Source organism: Citrus clementina, unplaced genomic scaffold (assembly GCF_000493195.1).
Source record: "Citrus clementina cultivar Clemenules unplaced genomic scaffold, Citrus_clementina_v1.0 scaffold_3, whole genome shotgun sequence".
Classification (NCBI taxonomy): Eukaryota; Viridiplantae; Streptophyta; class Magnoliopsida; order Sapindales; family Rutaceae; genus Citrus; species Citrus x clementina.
Window position 1 is genome coordinate 1,413,564 of NW_006262339.1, and position 20,227 is coordinate 1,433,790.

The following is a 20,227-nucleotide window of genomic DNA, read 5'->3' on the forward strand; positions in this document are numbered from 1 at the left end:
AGAATAAATCTAAAGCAGGCTTTTGGTCAAGCTCAGGACCTTGAAGTACAAAGGTATATCCAAGGAGGACCCATTAATGAATAATGTATCTGGTCAATTGACCAAATTTGTAGCAGATATCAAAAACAAAAAAAAAAAGAAAAACAAATGAAGCATCTAGTCAGTAGTCAAATCAGGGACAGGGAGGGAAGTGAGAGAAAAAGCTTATAATGCTTTCATGGGAGAATCATGACTTTTCTAGTCATAGCCAGTTGAGGCACAAATAAGTTTACACCATCGATCAGGATTCTAGATCATTTCTCATGACTAACCTTGTCCCATGAAGACTGATCTGTTGTGCAGGAATTCCCTTTGTCACCATTATCATCAGTTGGTACTAAAGAAATGGAGGTTGCTGGACATATTAGCAATTTCTTGTTGGTGCTGCTACCCATCTCAGCAAAATTTTGGGGCTGCGCAGGCTTTGCAAGTGGAAGGCTTGACCAAGCCTTTCTTACAGAGTGCAGGAAATTTTCATTCAAACTTGCTGTCTTTTTCCCCTTGTCTTTGCTTAAACTATGACACTCACAAGTGCCATCAAGGAGATCTTTCAGCGACAACTCATCTACATGCTTTGTGACGTCCAAAAGATCTGACTTCAGTCCATATACTCCTGATATTAACATCCAAAGGAGCACATATGAATTTCAGGATACGTTTGTGCGTGTACATATACATAGATACATTATATATATATGTCCTGTTTTCACAGACAATATGTCAAAAGAAATGTTTTTTGCATTCATGTCATACCAAAAAAGTTGCTCCCTCCAGTGGCTGGACAGCTCGCCAAACCTGCCTTTATGGTGAAAGAATCATATTTGGCCTTCATAGGCACTTTGAAATTTCTTTTATCACTTCGCTTGCTATTGTAGATGTTCTTTTGTTTCACCATTTGCATTTTTTCTGTAATGAATATGATGAAAATCAGGTATAACATCAATATAAACACCCCGATCGTATATATATGTATATATTGCAAATATTTTGCATTAAAGAATGTGAAATCTTACAAATCACCCAATTATATCCTCAAAGAAGAATATAACTAACAGCTTGACAAACGAAGCAATAAACATTTCCCATTAAATAATGACATTTTTCAGATTAATCTGGAAAACTCAAAAACCTCATAAGTATTGAAAATGGAGGGCAATGAAAATTTAAACCCTGTTTGGACTCACTGTGCTCAATCAAAATAACATTGTATACCAACTCATCTTCTTCTAGAGGAAACATTTTAAATATTTGACTGCATACTACAGTATTTGACTACTAAGGAAAAATGAAGTTTTTCATAAATGTTGCGCCTCTCTTCTTTATTAGAAGGGTAGATAATATGCCAGTCTGGTTGACTGATTCCAAGTACAGTTCCATATCCAGCAACTTTAAATTTATTCCAATTCAGGCTCAAAACGGTCTTTAAAACAGAGAAACAGCACTGAAACAGGAGAGTGAATGGCAGATTTCAACAGATCATCATATTTAAGTAATACTGCCAACATCTGATGTCTACATATTTGCTGATTTTGGTTAAAATTTTCCATGTCACCCTTCAGGTTTTGACACAAGAATTAATAATAAAGATGATGATCACAGGATGTGCTTTCTCAACGTATAATTAGAGTAAATACTTCAAGCAAATGAACATTTCGTTTACATCAAAAGGTTATGCTACCTTCAGTAATGAGAAAAAGAGTATTACCTAGAGAGTTACATTTTGTAGTATGGTATGGTCCTAAATTATCAGATATATCCTTTATGACGTCAACTCCAGCTGAACTCGTACTATCTTCTAATTGAGCAAACCTTGGTCTCTTTGAACATCTGCTACTACTTCTTGACATTTTTCCTGCTTTCCGTTGTACTTGCACAGATGAAGGAGAACTTGTGCCCGTAAAATGAAGGGGTTCAGTTGAGTCTTTGACTCGAAAGTTAGATGACTGACTTTCATTCTTACAGGGTTCACTCTCCGGAGTCCTATCACATGAAGCTGACTCCAAATTATTGACAGTAATAGTCACATCTGCCAAATCATATTTTCTAACGCGTGAGTTTAAGCAACAAAGTACCACTAAAAACCAGAATAGATTCAATTGTAAAAGCATTTAAAAAAAATAACAGAATAATGGCTAATGGGAACAAAAGAATCATGATTGTCCACTCTATAAAAGCCACTTAAGCAAGATTTCAGCACAAGTCCGACCTTTAAAAACTTAACAATTAGCGAAACAGCGCAAAATCAGTGAAAAAAATCCCCTTAATAATTATTATTAAAGCTAATCAACGATACAAGATTCTAAAAGTTTAAATATAATTCTCAGGAATTCGAGCTAAAATATATGCAAATTTAAATAAATAAAACTCGAAACCTTTCTGATTAAGGAAAGTGCTGCAACGGTCAATTGAACTGTTAACAAGAATCGAAACACGACTATTAGACTCGCGAGCAGCAGCGTCGACCTCGTTGACCGTAACCCTAGCTCTACCAAACACCTCAGATCCCATAACATTCGGTACACCAACTGGATAGCCTAGCTCCACCGCATCCATCACCTCACCTCACCACACCACAGCAACGCCGCCAAAAACAAGATAGATATTAACATTAAATAGACTGTAACAAGCAAACATTCTCTTCGATCTATAGCAATTCTAGAATCTCCAAAAGAGAATTACAGTTATAAAGTGTGAGGGCGAAGGAGGAAGAGTGAGGTGGTAGGGGCTGTTTGGATACGGAGAGCATGGTTGCTGTTTGCGGCTGACTTTAAGATGGAGGCGAAGTGAGGAATTGTAAATTCTAGGGCACAAATTGGGTGAGAATGATAAGTATTTATAGTTTTCGGGAAAAAGAAGATGCTGAACTTGAGAAATAAGGTCGTCGGTTCGGAATATTCCGGTGAGACGACGTCAGCTTGATCTAGATTCACTGATAATTTTTCTTGCCCTTTTCTGTTATTAGGCGAAATGAGGAGCCGGAATCCGCTCACTGAGAAATGATTCCATGCTTCTATATCTATTGGAGAAAATTATTTAAGCAGTTGAAAACTGCCACGTTTAATAACGGTTGTTGATGTGGGATAGTTACTACCCCGGCTGGACATAAATATCCTTTATTATACACGTGTAGAGCTACAAAGACTCGATAAAGTGGGCACAGCAGCAACGTGAGAGTAGCTACTGGGTCTGTTTATTATGCAATGACAGGTATGCCCCTGCTGTAACGTAACTTCCGTCTGTGCCGTGTGTGCGCGCTCCAAATTTTTAACCGCCATCATAATTTAAAAGATTTTACTGAGCAAAAAATTTGGGAAAAGAAATTTAATCCAAACGAAACAGCATTCGATAACTTTAAACAGTAAATCAGATAAACCGTAATAGATTCGGACCAAGATTCCTAATATATAGCAAAATTGTTTACCATATATAAAATTAAGCATCCTGATAAGTTGTATCATATTTAACTTATAGTAAATTCATAAGTAGTTATTAGCCACCTCTCACTCACTTATTTCAGCAACTACCATTATATTTCACATACTATTATTTTTTGATATCTGGTAACCACTTTTAAATTGTTTTAAGTTAGCAGTTATAAAAAAACAATTTAAATTTTAACATTATTAATATAAAAGCAAGGGATATTATCATTTTACTACTAAAGTTTTACTTACATATAATGTCAGTATCAAGATTTACCAAAAAATATATTTTACTTCCAAAGTTTTGCTCCGTTATCAATTCACTACCATTCCGTTAACAACTTAAAAAATTTGCTAATATCATAAGGGCATTAAAGATATTTTCAGCTGAAAGAGTAAAATTGTATGTTAATTTGATAGATAAATTATCATTTTACGACTAAGTTTTTAAAGAAATTATCATTTTACTACCGAATTTTTAGGAGAATTATTATTTTACTACCAGACTCTTGGGGGTAAAATTGACTTTTAACTCAATTTCCGTTAAACATAAACTTTTTTAACGGAATAACAGTAAATTAATAACAACGCAAAATTGTAGTAGTAAAATATATTTTTCAACAAATTTTGGTACTGACATGATATGTCAGTAAAACTTTGATAGTAAAATGATAATTTCCCTAAAAGTAAAAATAACAAAACAATTCATACTGCCTAATAAAGAATTAATATTAATTTTTGTTTGTCATGTCATCTCTAATGTGATGATATGTTTAAAAAAGTATGATACAAAATTTATGTTATAAATGATATGACATTAATATATCATTTATTCACCATAGTTGTAAAATCGTTTATCAAGGATAATATAAATAATCAATTATTATCGATAATTTTTAATTAGTGATAGATATAACTTCCAAATAAAGTATGTATCCTAACTTTGGAAGTTTATACTCTTATCATTTTTTATTCATTTAACTTGCTATGTATTATGAAATATTTGATATTATTATCCACTGACCTTATTTGGTGACAATTACCGAAATTGTATCCATGAAAATTGAAGAACAAGAGCAGTCACAAAAAGCGTCAACATGAATATTAGGAAAGTGATAAATCGTCTTGCACAAAATTTTTGTTACGGCAACAAATTCTAGCATTAGATATACAAAAATTTAAGATGCCTACTAAATTAGTCTTTGGAGATAATATATGGTTATGTTAGGATGTGAATTAAGTTAATATCATTGACAAGTGATAATGTTATTGTAACAATGATTTATTTTCATAACCTTCTTATGTTTCTTTTAATTCGTTGCACAATAAAGTGGTTAAATGATGGTTTGAAGGCATCAAGGCACTAGTGTTCTATGATATTATCACAGGATTCATAATAAAGTCTCCATTTAATTATCATTTTCCTTAACATTAAAGAGGAGTAAACAATTAACAAAAGTAAAAAGAAAAAAGAAAAAAGAAAAAGAAAATAAAGAGAAAGAAGAAATTCTGAACACTACCTTTCTCTTTGCACAAATGACAAATCTTCTTCTGATCATTAGATCAAATGTAATACCCCCAAAAAAAAAAGCCAAAAAATACTTTTGTCATAATGAAGTCATCATTACAAGAGAAATTGTAGATTTGGAGCAATAAGCCAGTGACACGCAGACATAGACAGACTCAAGAGTTAGGCCGAAGTAAGTGGCAAGAGGCGCCCCGGTCCCCACACGCACGTGCAATCTGCATGCTTCCCTCAGTTTGCACTTTGCAGATAGGGTTGGTTTTTTTTTTTTTTTTTTTTTTTCACGAAACTTTTCCTAGGGCTCGGCTAATTAAGTCGCTTCTTGTTGTTATATCATTATTGTTAAGGGGGCTTGCTATGTTACAGCATCTGTAACATACGCACCCAAAGCAAATAGCACACGTGTCCTGACTTACAGAGAAAAAGCAATGCAAATGCAAGATTGGGGGTTGGCTTAAGCAGCATCTGTAAGTTACAGATGCTGTAACTTAGCCAGCTCCGTTTGTTAATATTATTACGTCCCCACCAGACGCCACATAACATAACAGCATAACACCAACAGCGATTAATCTATTATCATTCATCATTCATCTCACCTATGACCTATATCCTCTTTAACTCCGTCAACTTCATCCACCGAGCGGGAAATGGCCGCCAACGATTCTCTCAATAATATGCCAAACTCCCCTTTCTCCGTCAACGGAATCTGTTGAATCCGAGACTCAACAAATCTAATACTCGGTTTTATAACACCGTCAGTATCTGATTTTATTCTTATTTTAGAAACATAAATTTCTAGGGTTTGTTTTATTTCGATATAAGTATTTGTGTTTTTTGATGGACGAGACTGTGCTTGATGATATAATACGACGGCTCCTTGATGCGAAGAATGGGAGGACGACGAAGCAGGTGCAGCTCACGGAGGCTGAAATACGGCAGCTTTGTGCTGCGTCCAAGGAGATATTCCTTAGCCAGCCTAATCTTCTCGAGCTTGAAGCTCCTATAAAGATTTGTGGTAAAATTATGTTTTTGATTTGTGGTAAAATTATGTTCTTTTTTTAATTTATATTTTTAAAAGCAAAAAACTAAGTCCTTTTTTGCCTCCGTACTGGTGCTAATAACATATTTTTTAAGGCTGTTTATGTGGTAAATTTGACTTGTTTGTGTGAAGTTTTTTGTGTACTTTTGAGTTTCAGATGAAAATTGCAGAATCTTCTTTTTTTAAAAATTGTTTCCTTTGTTTTTTTTCCCTTGTATATTTTGTTTGTTGAGGACATATTAATTGGATTCTATTGAAGGAAATGAATGTACCAGAATTTATGTGGGAAAAATGTTGTTGGTGTGTTTATATTTCCATTATTGATCTTAGAATTAGTTGAGAGGATGATAAATAAATGAAGGTGTGGTAACAAAGTCTAACACGGTGAATTCACTAAAATGATTTGAAAGAGATTAAATATAATGTAGCGAATGTGTGAATGGGTTTTGAATATTTTGAAGGAGACTGTTGAAAAGAAATATCATCAAGGGCGACATGATGATTGATATAATTAGTTAGATCGTGGAAAGTAACATGAGTTGATTGCTGTATTTGATAAGTAATCATAAAACAACCGGGAAAGTGGGTTTACGTGCATATTTGCCATTTGTGAGATCAATGTGAAATGTTGTACCTATTAAGTCTACCATGTCGTTGCATGACGACTGCCTCATTCATATTTTGTATATACCGGTAGAATGATCTTTTTGACTTCATTAATATTATTTATTCAAGTTGGATTGCCACAATTGATTAAATGTTTGACTGGTGGGTGATTGTTAACTCATTTATTTTCTGAAATTTATAATCTAACTCCTATTTTTCCCCTATTTATCAATTTAACTGCCTTATTTGGAGAAAACTTTTTGCTTTGCATATGTAATTTTGTAATAACCCGCTTTTCTCTGCTAATAAGTTTTTATCTGTATTTGGAAGTTAATGAAGGCTCCTTCCGTCATTTTAGGGGAAAATTCTAATACCTGTTTCTGAAGGTTTCATCCTTGTGATCGGATCATAATGATATATGATTGTACGTTGAATTATTTTACTGCTCTGATCGGTGACAAAAAACTGAAATTGAATGGTATGATGACACTTATGTAGAAAGGTAATTAGTAATGATGAGCAACAATCAAAATATAAAAGTCAAAGCACCTAACTATTTTCATTAATTTGGGAAGCATCTTTTCTTAATCATGCATATTTTGAATGCTCTTGAATTCTTTTAAATTCACTTATCATGATCAAATCGTCTCTTGTTGATAATCGAAGAATGTTCCTATGTGTATGTGTATGTTAAGTCGGCGTACCTGTCAACTGTTTTGAATCTCATGGTACTCATATGTCATTGATAAATAAGGTCTGTGTATCGTTTTGCCAGGTGATGTTCATGGTCAGTTTTCGGATCTTCTGCGTTTGTTTGAGTATGGTGGGTACCCACCTGAAGCAAATTATTTATTCCTCGGGGATTATGTTGATCGTGGTAAGCAGAGTATAGAGACAATATGCTTGCTTCTTGCATACAAGGTCAAATATAAGGAGAACTTTTTTCTTCTTAGGGGCAACCATGAATGTGCTTCCATCAACCGTATTTATGGTTTTTATGATGAGTGCAAGAGGAGGTTTAATGTTCGTGTGTGGAAAACATTTACAGACTGCTTTAATTGTCTGCCTGTTGCGGCTCTCGTAGATGAAAAGATTCTATGTATGCATGGTGGGTTATCTCCTGATTTGAAAAATTTGGATCAGATCAGGAATATTGCTCGCCCTGTTGATGTGCCAGATCAGGGCCTTCTTTGTGATTTGTTGTGGGCTGATCCTGACAAAGATATTGAGGGCTGGGGAGAGAATGACAGGGGTGTGTCCTACACCTTTGGGGCTGACAAGGTTGTTGAATTCCTTCAGAAGCATGACCTTGATCTTATCTGTCGAGCTCATCAGGTACTAGAACTTGGATTAGTTTTCCAACTCTTTTGGATACTCTTGTTGTTGGAAATTTTTGTTGACTGAATCCCATTGTTATTAAGTGGTTTTTGGGCTGGTCAATATAATAATTATTAATATTATTATTTTGGTTTACATTTAGGTTACAAGTCGTAGTGAATTTACATTAATTTCCATTTTACTTACTTGAAAATCCAAGTAGATTGTCAATCATATCGAAAGTTGCATTTTCATCATAATCATCTCTCTCTTCTTTCCTTATAGGCATGTCTTTGTGTGGATAAGTCTGTGCATGTCTATGTTGATGCTTGAATTTAAGTTTCTTCATTTTGCCAAATGATTCATCAGGTTGTGGAAGATGGTTATGAATTTTTTGCAAAGCGTCAGCTTGTGACTGTATTCTCTGCACCAAATTACTGTGGCGAATTTGATAATGCCGGTGCCATGATGAGTGTGGATGATACATTGACATGCTCCTTTCAGATCCTTAAGGCGTCTGAGAAGAAAGGAAAAGTTGGATTTGGCAATAACATGTTGAGACCCGGAACTCCTCCCCATAAGGTAACAAAACCCTTAGTAGTCATACAACTCATCAGCCTTCTTGTGCGGACAGTTCGATCTCATTCGCCTGATACTGGAGCTTCCTATTAAATCTTATGCAAATCATGCTAGGAATAACTTAATATATCTGTTTGCTGTTCTAAGATTAATAATGAGATGTCTTGATCCTAATAACTTAGGAATTTGCTGTTGGAGATTCGCATGGTTGAGAGGGACTCCTAATAAATGGACCAAAATGTTCAGTTAGCTCTGAAATATGTCAAAGTCTTGAATCAGTATACCTTTTAATTCCTTACTTTCCTTTTCAGGGTGGGAAGGGGTGATCGGATTGATTTGACTGATACCAATGATCTGAAGGATGAAGGGCATAGTTCATATCCTGGCTTTCTGTACTTGTTTGGTTGGCGTGACTAGTCGCAGAGTCAGTCAAGCCTTTTTGGGCACTTAAGAAGGGATGTCAAGACATGAGAGTTTCTGCAACGGTGTGTGACGATAGCCTGAGTTATTAATTGCAGTAAAACCTGTGGTCTTTGTTTTTTCATCATGTAAAATGGGAATTCTAACTTCATAATGCTGAATTGCACAATTGGTGTAGATGCACTATTTTTGTTTCATCTGTTTTCATTTTCATTTTGTTGTAGTTTGTTAATTATCTTGCTAATCAAATGCAAATTGACTTTCGGTTGCATTTTGTATTCGACATATGACACTGCACTTGATGGTCCTCGCATTCAGACTTGCGGTTAGACCCATGAGGATTTGTTAAATGGATTACGCATTCCTCTGGGCTGTGGCCAAACCTATCATATTGTGTTTACTAATTAGTAATTGGGAATGGATTGGAATTGAAACAGACTGGAATTAGAATGGATTGAAATGAGAATGAAAAACCAAAGTTAAAACAAATTGTTTACTTTAGTTGTGGAAATTAGAATCGGAATGAACTGTATCCCCATTAATGTATTTACTTTATCTTAGAATCAGAATGAATTATTATAAATTACTAAATCAATTTTGGTTAATTATTGTCAATTTTTATTGTTATTTATAATAATAATAATTATTATTATTGTTGTTGTTGTTGTTGTTGTTGTTGTTGTTTGTGCTTCTTCTTGTTGTTGTTGTTGTTGTTTGTGCTTGTTGTTGTTGTTGTTGTGCTTGTGCTCAAAAACCAGAAAATCTTGTGCTCAAAACTCCGGAATAGAATATATTCATATCTTTTTTTTCTTTTTTGAGTACGGGTTATTGTCGGTAATCGGTAAAAAAAAAAAAATGTATTCAAACCAGATTCAATTGGAATTTTTGGTAACACATCAATCTCAATAAGCTAGACCTATGTTTCAAGTTGTTTCCTGCCACAAATAAACTCAAACCCTCAAGAAATCTGTTGGACAAGTAGATTCACATCAATTGCAACCAACACAGTCATCTATTCTTGGAGCAGAAATAATTTGCTCTGCTTTACATTTGTCCCATGGTATCATTTAAAATACATACGTGCGGCAAGGTCGTACACATTGAGTATACTCTATACATGTATCATAAATCTTTCTGAATGTGATGTTGGATCTATCTATTTTTGTTTTGAACTTTTCAATTTTGAAATGTTATATTTAAACACTAGATGAATCAATGATTTACCATAATTTTGCCAATTAAACCACTTTTGGATCAAGGGAACAAAGATACTTTGATTTCTTCCAGTTTTACAAACAGGATTGAAATTATGGCATATTATATATCCTAAATTGAATTTATGAATATGATGATGATAATAATAATAATAATAATAATAATAATAATAATAATAATAATAATAATAATAATAATAATAATAATAATAATAAAAAGAAAAGGATAAAATGAGAATTTCAATATTTAAGTAGGGATAATATGATCACTTTAAGAAATACAATTCTCATTTTCACCTCCTATGAGAATGAAAACTCTAATAATCATTCTTAATTTTAGGTAGGCTTACCACAGCATAAGAGTAATGATATTTAACCCCATAGTTATTCTCATTTAACTCCTATTTTTTCTTATTTTGATTTAAAATGATTAAAATATCCATCACAGCAAATGAATTTTTTAGATTAAAGATTGAAGATTAGTGCATTAGTTTTGGAAAATATCCTTCAATGTCAGTAAATTTTATTAACTTTTAAATCCATTAAAGTCTTCATTAGTTTTTGGAAAATCATAATGAAGTAAATCGCAGTGAAGTTTTGCTTATATTTTAAGAGTAATTAGATGCTTTCAAATTTGCGATAATGATGATACAAAATTAGTATTCAATCTCAATCAAAATGGACAAAAATGCTAATTTCCTATCGGCTTCAATTGAGCTAAATCAAGACGCAAAAAGTCGAGGAGTCTAATCAAGATAAAAATAACTTGTTTCATTATTAGCTGCTGCCACGTGTGAATGTCTTATATGTTCGCAGTAAAAAACCAGCACCTGATTCGCGCTTGTTTCCTCCTCAAGTTATATCGCCGACAGAACCACGGCCAAATTTACGATTCGCCCACCCTGGCATTGAAGTAATAATTCCTATCCAATTCTCAATACGGCGCCGGCGTTGACTGGGGAAACGCTTTCGGGGGAGAAGTATGGGAGCGGTCCAGCAGCAGCTTCTGCAGCAATTAAAGGCCTCGGCGGCGAACTCGCAGAGAGTAGAAGAGGCAGCCCAGAGATTGGCTGCTTACGTTCTTCAGCCTGACCACCAAAACGTCAGAGAGTTCTTCAGTCTCTGCCTCTTCCTCTCGAGGTAAATTCAATTCAAACTCTTATCGTTTTTCCTATGCATGCTTTAGGTTAGGGCCCATAATCCTGATTTGTTTTGTTTTGCCAGTGGATTTTGCTAGGTTTTCAGCTCTCTTTTTTTTTTTTTTTTTCAAATTTTGGTGCGGCAAAATTCGGTTATAGAATTAATTAATGCCTGTCATGCCTTTGATCCTGATAGAAAACATGCTATTTTTGCTATGCTGGACTGGATAATACAGGGGTATTGATTATGCTGTTGCAAACAATGAAGTTCCTCCCAAAGCTCAAGAATTACCTTCATTATTGAAAAAGGTGATTTATATATATGTATCTCATTTATTTATTGCTCATACGTCCTGTTTTGATCTTCAAGTTTCACTGATTTCTTTGACCACAAAGTATTTGTCTCATCTTCTATTTGGAAAGCATTTTCTATACTGTTTTATGAATGCATCCCTCACGGTATATAGTACATCTACTTGCTTCTTTAACATTTTATTTTATTTTTTTATGTTTCTAATAATTATTTTTGTATGCTATGTAGATTTGCCAACGAAAAAATGATCCTGTGTTACAAGCAGCTATCATGGTGCTGATGTTCTCTGTTAAGGTACTTTTCAATGCTGCCGTTTTTCGAGACTGAGACATAGTTGAGTTACTCTAGAGTTGATGTTGCTTGCAGTTTTGAACTTCTACCAATGCCTTAGTGTCCCAGTCTGCCTTTCGTTATGTTTCGCATGCTGGGATCTGGTTTGGACTGCAGTGTTGAATTCTTCCTTGTGAAAGATGGATACATTTTTATTTTTAACTTCAGGGTTGTGATTTTGGGACATTGGATGGTTTTCAACCACTCTAAAATCTATGTTTTCTTTGTGCTTGATGTCTCGATTTCTTCAAATGCTTTTATGTGTCATTTTTTCCTGGTGCTGTTAAATACCTATCTTAATCTGGAGGGGAAGTTCCTTTCAGTTAAATTCCTATTTGTCTCATACTCTTTACAATATGAACATCTATTTAAGAATGCCATAAATCCATGCATTAAATATTCTAAATTTCTTATTTAACTGATATTGTGTTCTGATGGTAGAGTGCTTGCAGAATTGAATGGTTTTCAGTTGAGGAGGCTCAAGAACTTATCGCTCTTGCTGATGAGGTTGGCTACTAACAATTCTCTAGTGGAGCATGATTACAATTAAAGGCACATGTTATGTTGATTTTGCTAACTATCGTGTTTCTGGTTGTTCAGATAGGAAGTGGCTTCTTAGGTCCTTCGATTAATGGCAATTTGGTTTCCACTGTTTCAACAATTATGACTAGGTAGGAGTATCTTGAACCAATTTTGTTGTGCTAATATTTCTTTATACATTACATTTGCCTAAAAGTGCTGGTCCTGTTACCTAGGCCCTAGTTAATTATTCCTCCAGCTTTAGATTTCTTTTCCTGCTAGGAGTCATGGATTTGTCTATTACCTTTATGCCCAGCAACTACTTTGACGTGTCTTGACTAGTTTAAGCATATCACTTTTGGTTCTGTCTTTTAGATTTCTGGTCAGATATTTTGTTGATAATAGTAACTATTTCAATTCGTGTCCGATTTTCATTTATACTTATGTCAATCAGATGGAACTTCTATTTGAGGGTAATTGCAAATACAAGGCACCTCAATGGCCACATGTTTCAATGTGGAAGTCAAAATTTTGTTATTTATTCCACATAGTTTGGAATCACAATTGATAATGATTGCTATCGATAAAGGACATTGTTTGAAAGCTTTCCTTTTCTTCCTCTGTCTGCTCAGGTTCTATCCACTGCTGAAGATGGGCCAGATTCTTGCTTCTCTTGAAGTTGAGGTGGTTTATAATGATATGGCGGCTTATTTATTTTATTATTTGGGTGGGATGGAAAATCACCAAGGGGATTATTTGTTTGAAGTGCAGTGGGTCATTATGTTCTTAGTAATTGAAGGGGGTTGCTGTTATTTTCCAGTTTTTTTGGTACAAAAAATACTTAAAGCATACATTAATCTATGTTTCCTGCCATGCAGCCTGGATATGGAGCATTCATGATTGATTTCCATATCTCCAAGAATATGATACAATCCACAGAAGAAAAGATTGTAAGCATCTTTTATTTAAATGAGATTTTCAAATTATTTTAGTGTGCAGCATGTCAAGCAAAGTCCTTTTTACTTCCTAAGCGGGATTTATTTATTTATTTAGCTTGATCATATGTAATTGAAATTTTTGTTGAGGATATTGAGTTTCGCTGGATCAAAGTCTATTCCTATCTTAATATATGTAATGCTCACTCATAGTGACTCAATTTAGGGTTTTTTTTTTTTTAGCATTACAATTGCTAAGTAAATTTTTCAGGGAATATTTACGAATTTGAGCATGGCAGGCTGATGTTAATAATTTCTTCTGTTTTACCCACTGTATCTTGTTCTGTCCTTGCATAGGTGACTGCATTGATATGTATAATATGAGGTTGATTAGAAAATTTGTAGGACAACATAGCATAATGTAGATTGTCAATAGTAGAAATTAGCAATTGGCATGCGTATACTGTGTCTAGTTATAACATTTCATTGAGATAGCAATGAGATAGAACGTTTCATTGAGATAGTTATAACATTTCATTAAGATAGCAGTCATCCATGCTTTTGTGTCTAGTCTTTTGGGATTTGTGTCGAATGCACTTTGCTTTTGTTAGGATACATTGAAGTTCATGTAATGGAGGCATTATACTCACTTTTTAATAGGTACATATATATATATATATATAAATTAGACCAAATTAAAAGAGAGGAAAAACACATATTCCAATTGAAATATCTAGTTGCTTTGACTTTTTCCCTTTTACATTGGTAGTCAATATCTAGAAACAATTGTTATGGGAATCATTGCACGTCTCTTTTTTTGTTTACCCTTTCCCATTCTGCGTGCAGCGGTTATTTGTAGCACAAACAGATAAAACGGAGACATCTGCTTGCGTTATAAGTCCGCAACATGTGAAGTAAGAATTACATATATACATACTTTATATTCCATTTCTTTTTCATTGGGTAGAGTTATTTTGGATCGTTTTAATCATTTTCTTCTTTAACATCTGTAGCTTTATTTTGAACGGAAAGGGAATTGAGAGAAGAACTAATGTGTTCATGGTTTGTGCAAGCACACATAGTTCTTGATATTTTATTTATAAAGTGGCACGTTATCCATGTAACATAGGCTTAATTGAAAATTTCTTTGTTGTATTTCTATACTTCATCAGGACCCTGGCCCACAGTTGCCGACTAATGTGTGTCCAATGCTAAAATATGGAACAAATCTTCTTCAAGTAGTGGGTCAATTCAATGGTATGGTTTAAAACATGTTTTTATGTCTATATATTCCTGTTTCATTAGTGATATTGCTCTTACAGATATTGTGGACATTGTCAAGGTCATTATATTATAATTGTTGCTGTTATGAGTATGGCATCATCACTCGAGTCTTCTAAGCTACAAGATTATGTGCAGTCTGGTATTACCATGCAGGATTCAGGTATGCATTAGAGGGAAGAAAGATGACACACAACACTTTAGCCTATTCATTTTTTCATTATCATGACTTCACAAGTTAGTACTTTTTAGGCAATCTGCATTTACGCATGCTATTGCTTTTATTAATTTTGTTCCTTTTGTTGTATTAGACTCTGATCTAATTGAGGGGCCATCACGAATATCACTTAATTGTCCCATAAGGTATGCTACGAACTGCAAGTTATTCTTTTTCCATTTGTGGCTAAGTAATCCAACACTTTAACCTCTGATGGTGTAGGGAGGGAGGTACTTGCATGTGACAATATTGTATGGCTCAACATTCTAAGATCTAGAACACTGATTGATGTTTATATGTGCATGGGTTTGCAAGTTCATTATTTCTATAAATTGGATCTAAAGATGATAGTGGCCTAACAATGTGGGCTGTCCCTATTTGGAAGAGACACGTGTGCTTCCCAGATTTCCATTACCTTTCCACTAGGTGGCCTAAAACCTTATCTTCCTTTGAGTTGCATGCTAATCATATATCCCCTTTTTAATGGGGTTTATGTCTGTGAGTTTAACATCCTATTTGTTAAACCAATTGTAACACATCTTCAAGATAACCTTTCTGTCATTTCTATGGATATTTATGTGTAAACATTTCATATTTCTCCATTTGTTGCTGTGAAGATTTGTTGACTGACTGCATTCCCCTTCTTGACAGTTATAAACGTATAAACACTCCTGTAAAAGGACATTCATGCAGACATCATCAGGTGTGTATTCCTTACGGTAGGACGCATTTTAATGAGAAGCAACACCATGTAGGAAACTGCAATCGTGTATACTGTTATTCCATAATTTTTATCTGTTTTCTATTTATAACCAACAAGCTATTGGAACTCTGTTTTGATTTATATATGTGTCTACTTCTGTTTCTTGGTGATAATTCCAGTGCTCCAAATGTTGCGTGTGCTTGAAGTGCACTATTTTCATTTCAGCCAAACTTTATTCTGTGGACTTTAGGTGGAGATTTTAGTATCTTTTAGTGGGATAGTATATGGCATGCTATTGTGAGATGGAATCTTATTTTCGATAATTAGGGTAAGAGCCTGAAACTTGTATTGAAGATGAAACTCGAAACAGCAAAGTCGACCAGCTGTCCATGAAGTAAACTTAAGCCCTGTTTGAACTGCTGCCCAGCTAGAGAGTTTGATAACTGCCACAGCTGGGTGTTGGCAGCTGTAATTTTTTATTTTTTGTTTTTAATTTTATCCATTTTTAAACAGAAATTTATTAATAAAGTCTTACATGACAGCCATAAGCTTTTCCTTGGCAGTTATAGCTTTTGCTCCACATTAGCTGTGGGTTGAAAGCCCCGGCACCTCGCTGCCAACCACTAAACAGGCCCTTATTTACAATAATTATGGATTACTCAAATTTGCAACTATTTCTATTAATGGAATTCTCCATGATAATCAAAATCATGTAAACTGTTGATCATTTTACCTTTTTTTTTGTTGGGATAGTTTGATAGTTTTTTCTTCTTTCTGTTTGGATAGTGTTTTGATTTTAGCAACTATGTCCATATAAATTCAAGAAGACCATCCTGGCGCTGTCCACACTGTAATCAGCATGTCTGCTACACTGACATTCGTGTTGATCAGAATATGGTCAAGGCAAGTAGCTGGTGGGTTGCACTTTACATGTAGTATTTCGCCATCATTATGTTAACCTGTCATAACTTTTCCAGGTCCTGAGAGAAGTTGGAGAGAATGTTGCTGATGTAATTATATCTGCAGATGGATCGTGGAAAGCTATAATGGAAGCTGATGACAATGTGGATCAGGCACATGATAGAATCCTTAGTAGCGAGAAAGAAGGTTGTGAGCACCAAGAATCCGCTGCTGTTGCAAATTCCAATCCTGTAATTCTAGATCTTACAAAGAATGATGACGAGATTGATGCAATGAGCACTGGCGAAATTGAAGATGTGAAACCAGATCTTCATAGTCAACCTGTCTCTACAAATTTAACTATGCCATCTGAATTGATCAGTACAGTCCAAGCTGATCAAAATTTTGTTACAACAGATGATGACTTCTGGGCTGGAATTTTGTATCCTGATGGTTCCGCTTCCTCTGATGCTAGGTCAGATGGCCAAACAGTTGGTGGCGTTTCTGCACCTAGTTCAACCAGTTTTATGGTGTCTCCTGTATTAACTGATGCCATTTCTCCTGCATTTAATCGGGAAGTGGATGCTCTTGGCTATACTCATCTGACAACTCCTGTAATGCAAAGTCTTTGTTCTGCTCCCAATAATCTGCAGATACAACAGACACAATTAATGAATCCAAGTGTCAACTATGAATATGGGAGGTCAGCAGTTGCTAGACATCTTAACCGAACTCCAATGGCAGTTCAGGCTCTTCCAGCTGCATCCCATGGTTTTAGTGATATGGAACAGCAGCAGCGGATCTCCAGGTCCCACATGAATACAGTCTTGGGGTCAGATATAGCTTCATCCCCATTGCAGCATCAATCAGCAGCACAGGTTAGGTTTGTTAGTGTTTAGTTTAGAAAGCATTTTATTTTCTACTTTCTTTTACGGTTTTCAATCTTTCCATGGGGATTGGAGTTTTCATGATCTTTCTGTCAACCAGGCTGTTGGCCTTCAAGCTTCAAGTGCACTGTCAGGTGCTTACAGAGTCTCTTCTGGTCTGTCAACCAATAATCAGATTTCACATCAGCAGCATCAAGCTCTAAATCCAAGGATGCCTCCATTGATGAGCCAGTCTACAAGCGCAGCCCAATCATCTTCACCTTACTCACGAACTCCTCAGCAAGGGAGCGTACAAGTTGGGTCTGGCCACCCAGCAATAAATGAAAGTCGCCAACATGCCAGGCTCATGGCTATTGCTCAGCGACCCTTATCTAGACCCCAGATGACTAGGCAGCCTCCTACAGTGCCAGTTCAAGTCCAAACACCCAGTGCAGGCCCTAGATATCCTACAACTTCTGTTGGGGTTAGGGGATCAGTAGGGGATCAAAGAGAGAATGTGGGAGGTTCAATGCAATCAGTTATGATAGATAATCCGACGGATTTTCCTTTAGAACAAAACTGGCGGCCCACAGGCAGAATGCGAGGAAGCCTCTCTGGTAGGGCATATAGTGATGCTCTTAGCCATATGATGATTCTTCCAACCCAGCCAGTAGCCCAACCGGCAAGACCGCAACTGAGTCCACCTCCTCACCTCTCTGTTCCAAACCAGCTGCAGGCATTACTTGGAAATAGCAATACCCGTTTTCCTCAGTTACAAACTAATCCAGTTACTGATCCTGGTAGTAGAGTCTCTGGTACTCGGCCTGAGCGTTCTCATGGTATGCATTGACGTCTGACTTGTCGCGAACAACTGTGCTGTAGTCACGCTGTATACGTGTTTTGAGCTTGGCTGAGTTTGTGTCATATACGGTCACTCCTTAATTTGGATGCTAGGACAAACGGTAGGACTAGACTAATTTGAGGCATAAATGTTTGGCTATCAAGACTAGCATGTTACTCCAAATTATACTCCAAAATTATGGCACTACTAATCTTTATTTTCACGTAGGTTTAAGTTTAGATGAAATATCTCATTTTAATTCAAATCTCCTAGTTTTATTATATAACTTATTTTTATCATGTATTTAATTTGAGATTAACTGTCAAAGTTAATTCAATAATTTATTTAAATTAATATTGAACAGTAATAAAAAGTATTTAATTATTTATTCACAATAATATTGAATATTGAACATTTAATTCATGAATAGTAATATAATTTAGGAATAAATATATTATTCACATAATATTTATTTAAATTATATTTAACATAGTCGTGTCTAATATTAGACCACCGAAAAACATGAAATTATAAGCAAGTATCAATATAGGTGTTTATTTTTTATCAACTGGACACATAATTATTATCTCTCTACAAGAGTAGTCACCGAGGCTTCGTTCGGGATTGAAGTTGGATAATTATAACCTAAAAGATATAATACTTAAGTGTTTGGTAAACAGTAATTGTTGTACATTAAAAGTTACATTGATTTAATTTTATATTTTTATGATACAAAATTTATTATATTTTTATTAATTTTGTCAAAATTACTATTTAAAAATTGTGTTTATTGTATATGATTAACTTTTATTTTAAAATTATAATTTTTTTTCACAATAATATTAGCTTAAAAGTTATAACATCCCAATAACAAACAGAGTCTTAAGTTAAACCATAATTCCATAAATGCATCAACTTTCGTCTTTTAAAGAAAATTTCAAATCAATTTGGTCCAAACTGCCAGACCATAATTTTAAGGAAAATGTCAAGACGTAAGCATGATATAAAAAGGTAAATTACAGATTTATTCATGGCATCATATGTAAATAAATAGTTTTTCCTAGAAAACGTAAATAAACAAACAGTTGTTGCTTAGAGATGGCAAAATATAGGTTTGGGTGGGGCTTTTCCAAACCCAAACCCAAGTCCATTTAAGAGAAAGTATAAGGGCATGGTTCGAGTTGGGCTTTCAATTTTTTTTTTTTAATTGTTATAAAGTTAAAATTAGTTAATAAATAATAATCAATAAGTTGTTATAATTAATAATAGATTAAAAAAAATATTTTTAAAAAAATAAAAAATAAAGTAAATAAAAATTTAGAGATTTAATTTTTTAATATTAGAATCTCTAATTTAAGCAATTTCTTAATTAACTAACGCTTAAAAGAGTTTAATATTATAATTTTAGGTTTTTTTAATCAAATTAGGGATTTAAGTTTTTTTTAAACTTTTTTAATTTTAAATTGTTATTCTAAATTATAATTTTTTTATAAAAATAGCGGGCAGTTTAGCCTAGCTTTTTTTTTTTTTTTCTCTTAAACCATTGTCCAAGTCCTCATGTGGAGTGCCGGGTAAAAGGACAAGAGCCTAGGCAGGACTAGCTTGGACTTTTTATGCTACATCTAATGAAAGGTAAGTAACAACAAAGATTTGACAAGAGTAAAAAGAGAACAAAATTCATACAACCAGCTTTAAATATAGTAGATCTTTCAAAAAATAATTTTCAATAAATTAATAATCACGATTAAAAAATAATTTTTATTAGTTTTTTATTTGAACCATCATATTAAATTAATAATCCGATAAATTTGTAAGATAATAAATATTCAAATATTCGATTTTTTCACTCATTATATAAATTAATAATCACTTAATTTGAAACTAAATATTTTACAACTGACATCCACAGCGGTCCATCACATGCGATCGATGACTTTATGTATCCCTTTCTTTTTTCAGAGTAGTAGCCCTCACAGTCATAGGGGTCTTCCCATATGTAATATTCGAATGTCCAAATATTAC

At 34.3% G+C, this 20,227-nt stretch overlaps 3 protein-coding genes across 5 annotated transcripts in view; 2 read left to right on the forward strand and 1 right to left on the reverse strand.

The window, feature by feature from the left end:
* LOC18050238 overlaps window positions 1–3,031 on the reverse strand; it is a 5,102-nt gene extending 2,071 nt beyond the window's left edge. Inside the window, exons 1-4 of the mRNA XM_006439393.2 lie at window positions 2,412–3,031; window positions 1,745–2,065; window positions 793–945; window positions 312–652 (exon numbers count right to left, since the gene is read on the reverse strand). Of these exons, the coding sequence (XP_006439456.2) occupies window positions 312–652; window positions 793–945; window positions 1,745–2,065; window positions 2,412–2,592 (996 nt within the window). The 5' untranslated portion in view covers window positions 2,593–3,031. The remainder of the gene's footprint in view (window positions 1–311; window positions 653–792; window positions 946–1,744; window positions 2,066–2,411) is intronic.
* A 2,418-nt stretch (window positions 3,032–5,449) lies between these two features.
* On the forward strand, window positions 5,450–9,381 carry LOC18050240 (serine/threonine-protein phosphatase PP1). The gene is made up of 4 exons (XM_006439396.2): window positions 5,450–6,001; window positions 7,407–7,966; window positions 8,318–8,530; window positions 8,839–9,381. The coding sequence occupies exons 1-4, from the start codon at window positions 5,824–5,826 to the stop codon at window positions 8,851–8,853; spliced, it is 966 nt and encodes a 321-aa protein (XP_006439459.1). The 5' UTR covers window positions 5,450–5,823; the 3' UTR covers window positions 8,854–9,381.
* Window positions 9,382–10,889: 1,508 nt separating this feature from the next.
* LOC18050241 (E4 SUMO-protein ligase PIAL2) lies at window positions 10,890–18,486 on the forward strand. Of its 3 annotated transcripts, XM_024187936.1 has the most exons (16): window positions 10,890–11,301; window positions 11,537–11,609; window positions 11,842–11,907; window positions 12,385–12,450; window positions 12,544–12,614; window positions 13,095–13,146; window positions 13,341–13,412; window positions 14,244–14,311; window positions 14,411–14,459; window positions 14,570–14,654; window positions 14,740–14,841; window positions 14,990–15,041; window positions 15,547–15,598; window positions 16,385–16,501; window positions 16,576–17,376; window positions 17,486–18,486. In XM_024187936.1, exons 1-16 carry the CDS (start codon window positions 11,144–11,146, stop codon window positions 18,212–18,214), a joined length of 2,613 nt encoding a protein of 870 aa, XP_024043704.1. In that variant the 5' UTR covers window positions 10,890–11,143; the 3' UTR covers window positions 18,215–18,486. The 3 variants fall into 3 exon arrangements, with proteins under 3 accessions (XP_024043704.1, XP_024043705.1, XP_024043706.1); XM_024187937.1 differs by lacking the exons at window positions 14,244–14,311; window positions 14,411–14,459; XM_024187938.1 differs by lacking the exons at window positions 10,890–11,301; window positions 11,537–11,609 and having other exon boundaries at window positions 12,396–12,450.
* The last annotated feature ends 1,741 nt before the right edge of the window (window positions 18,487–20,227 follow it).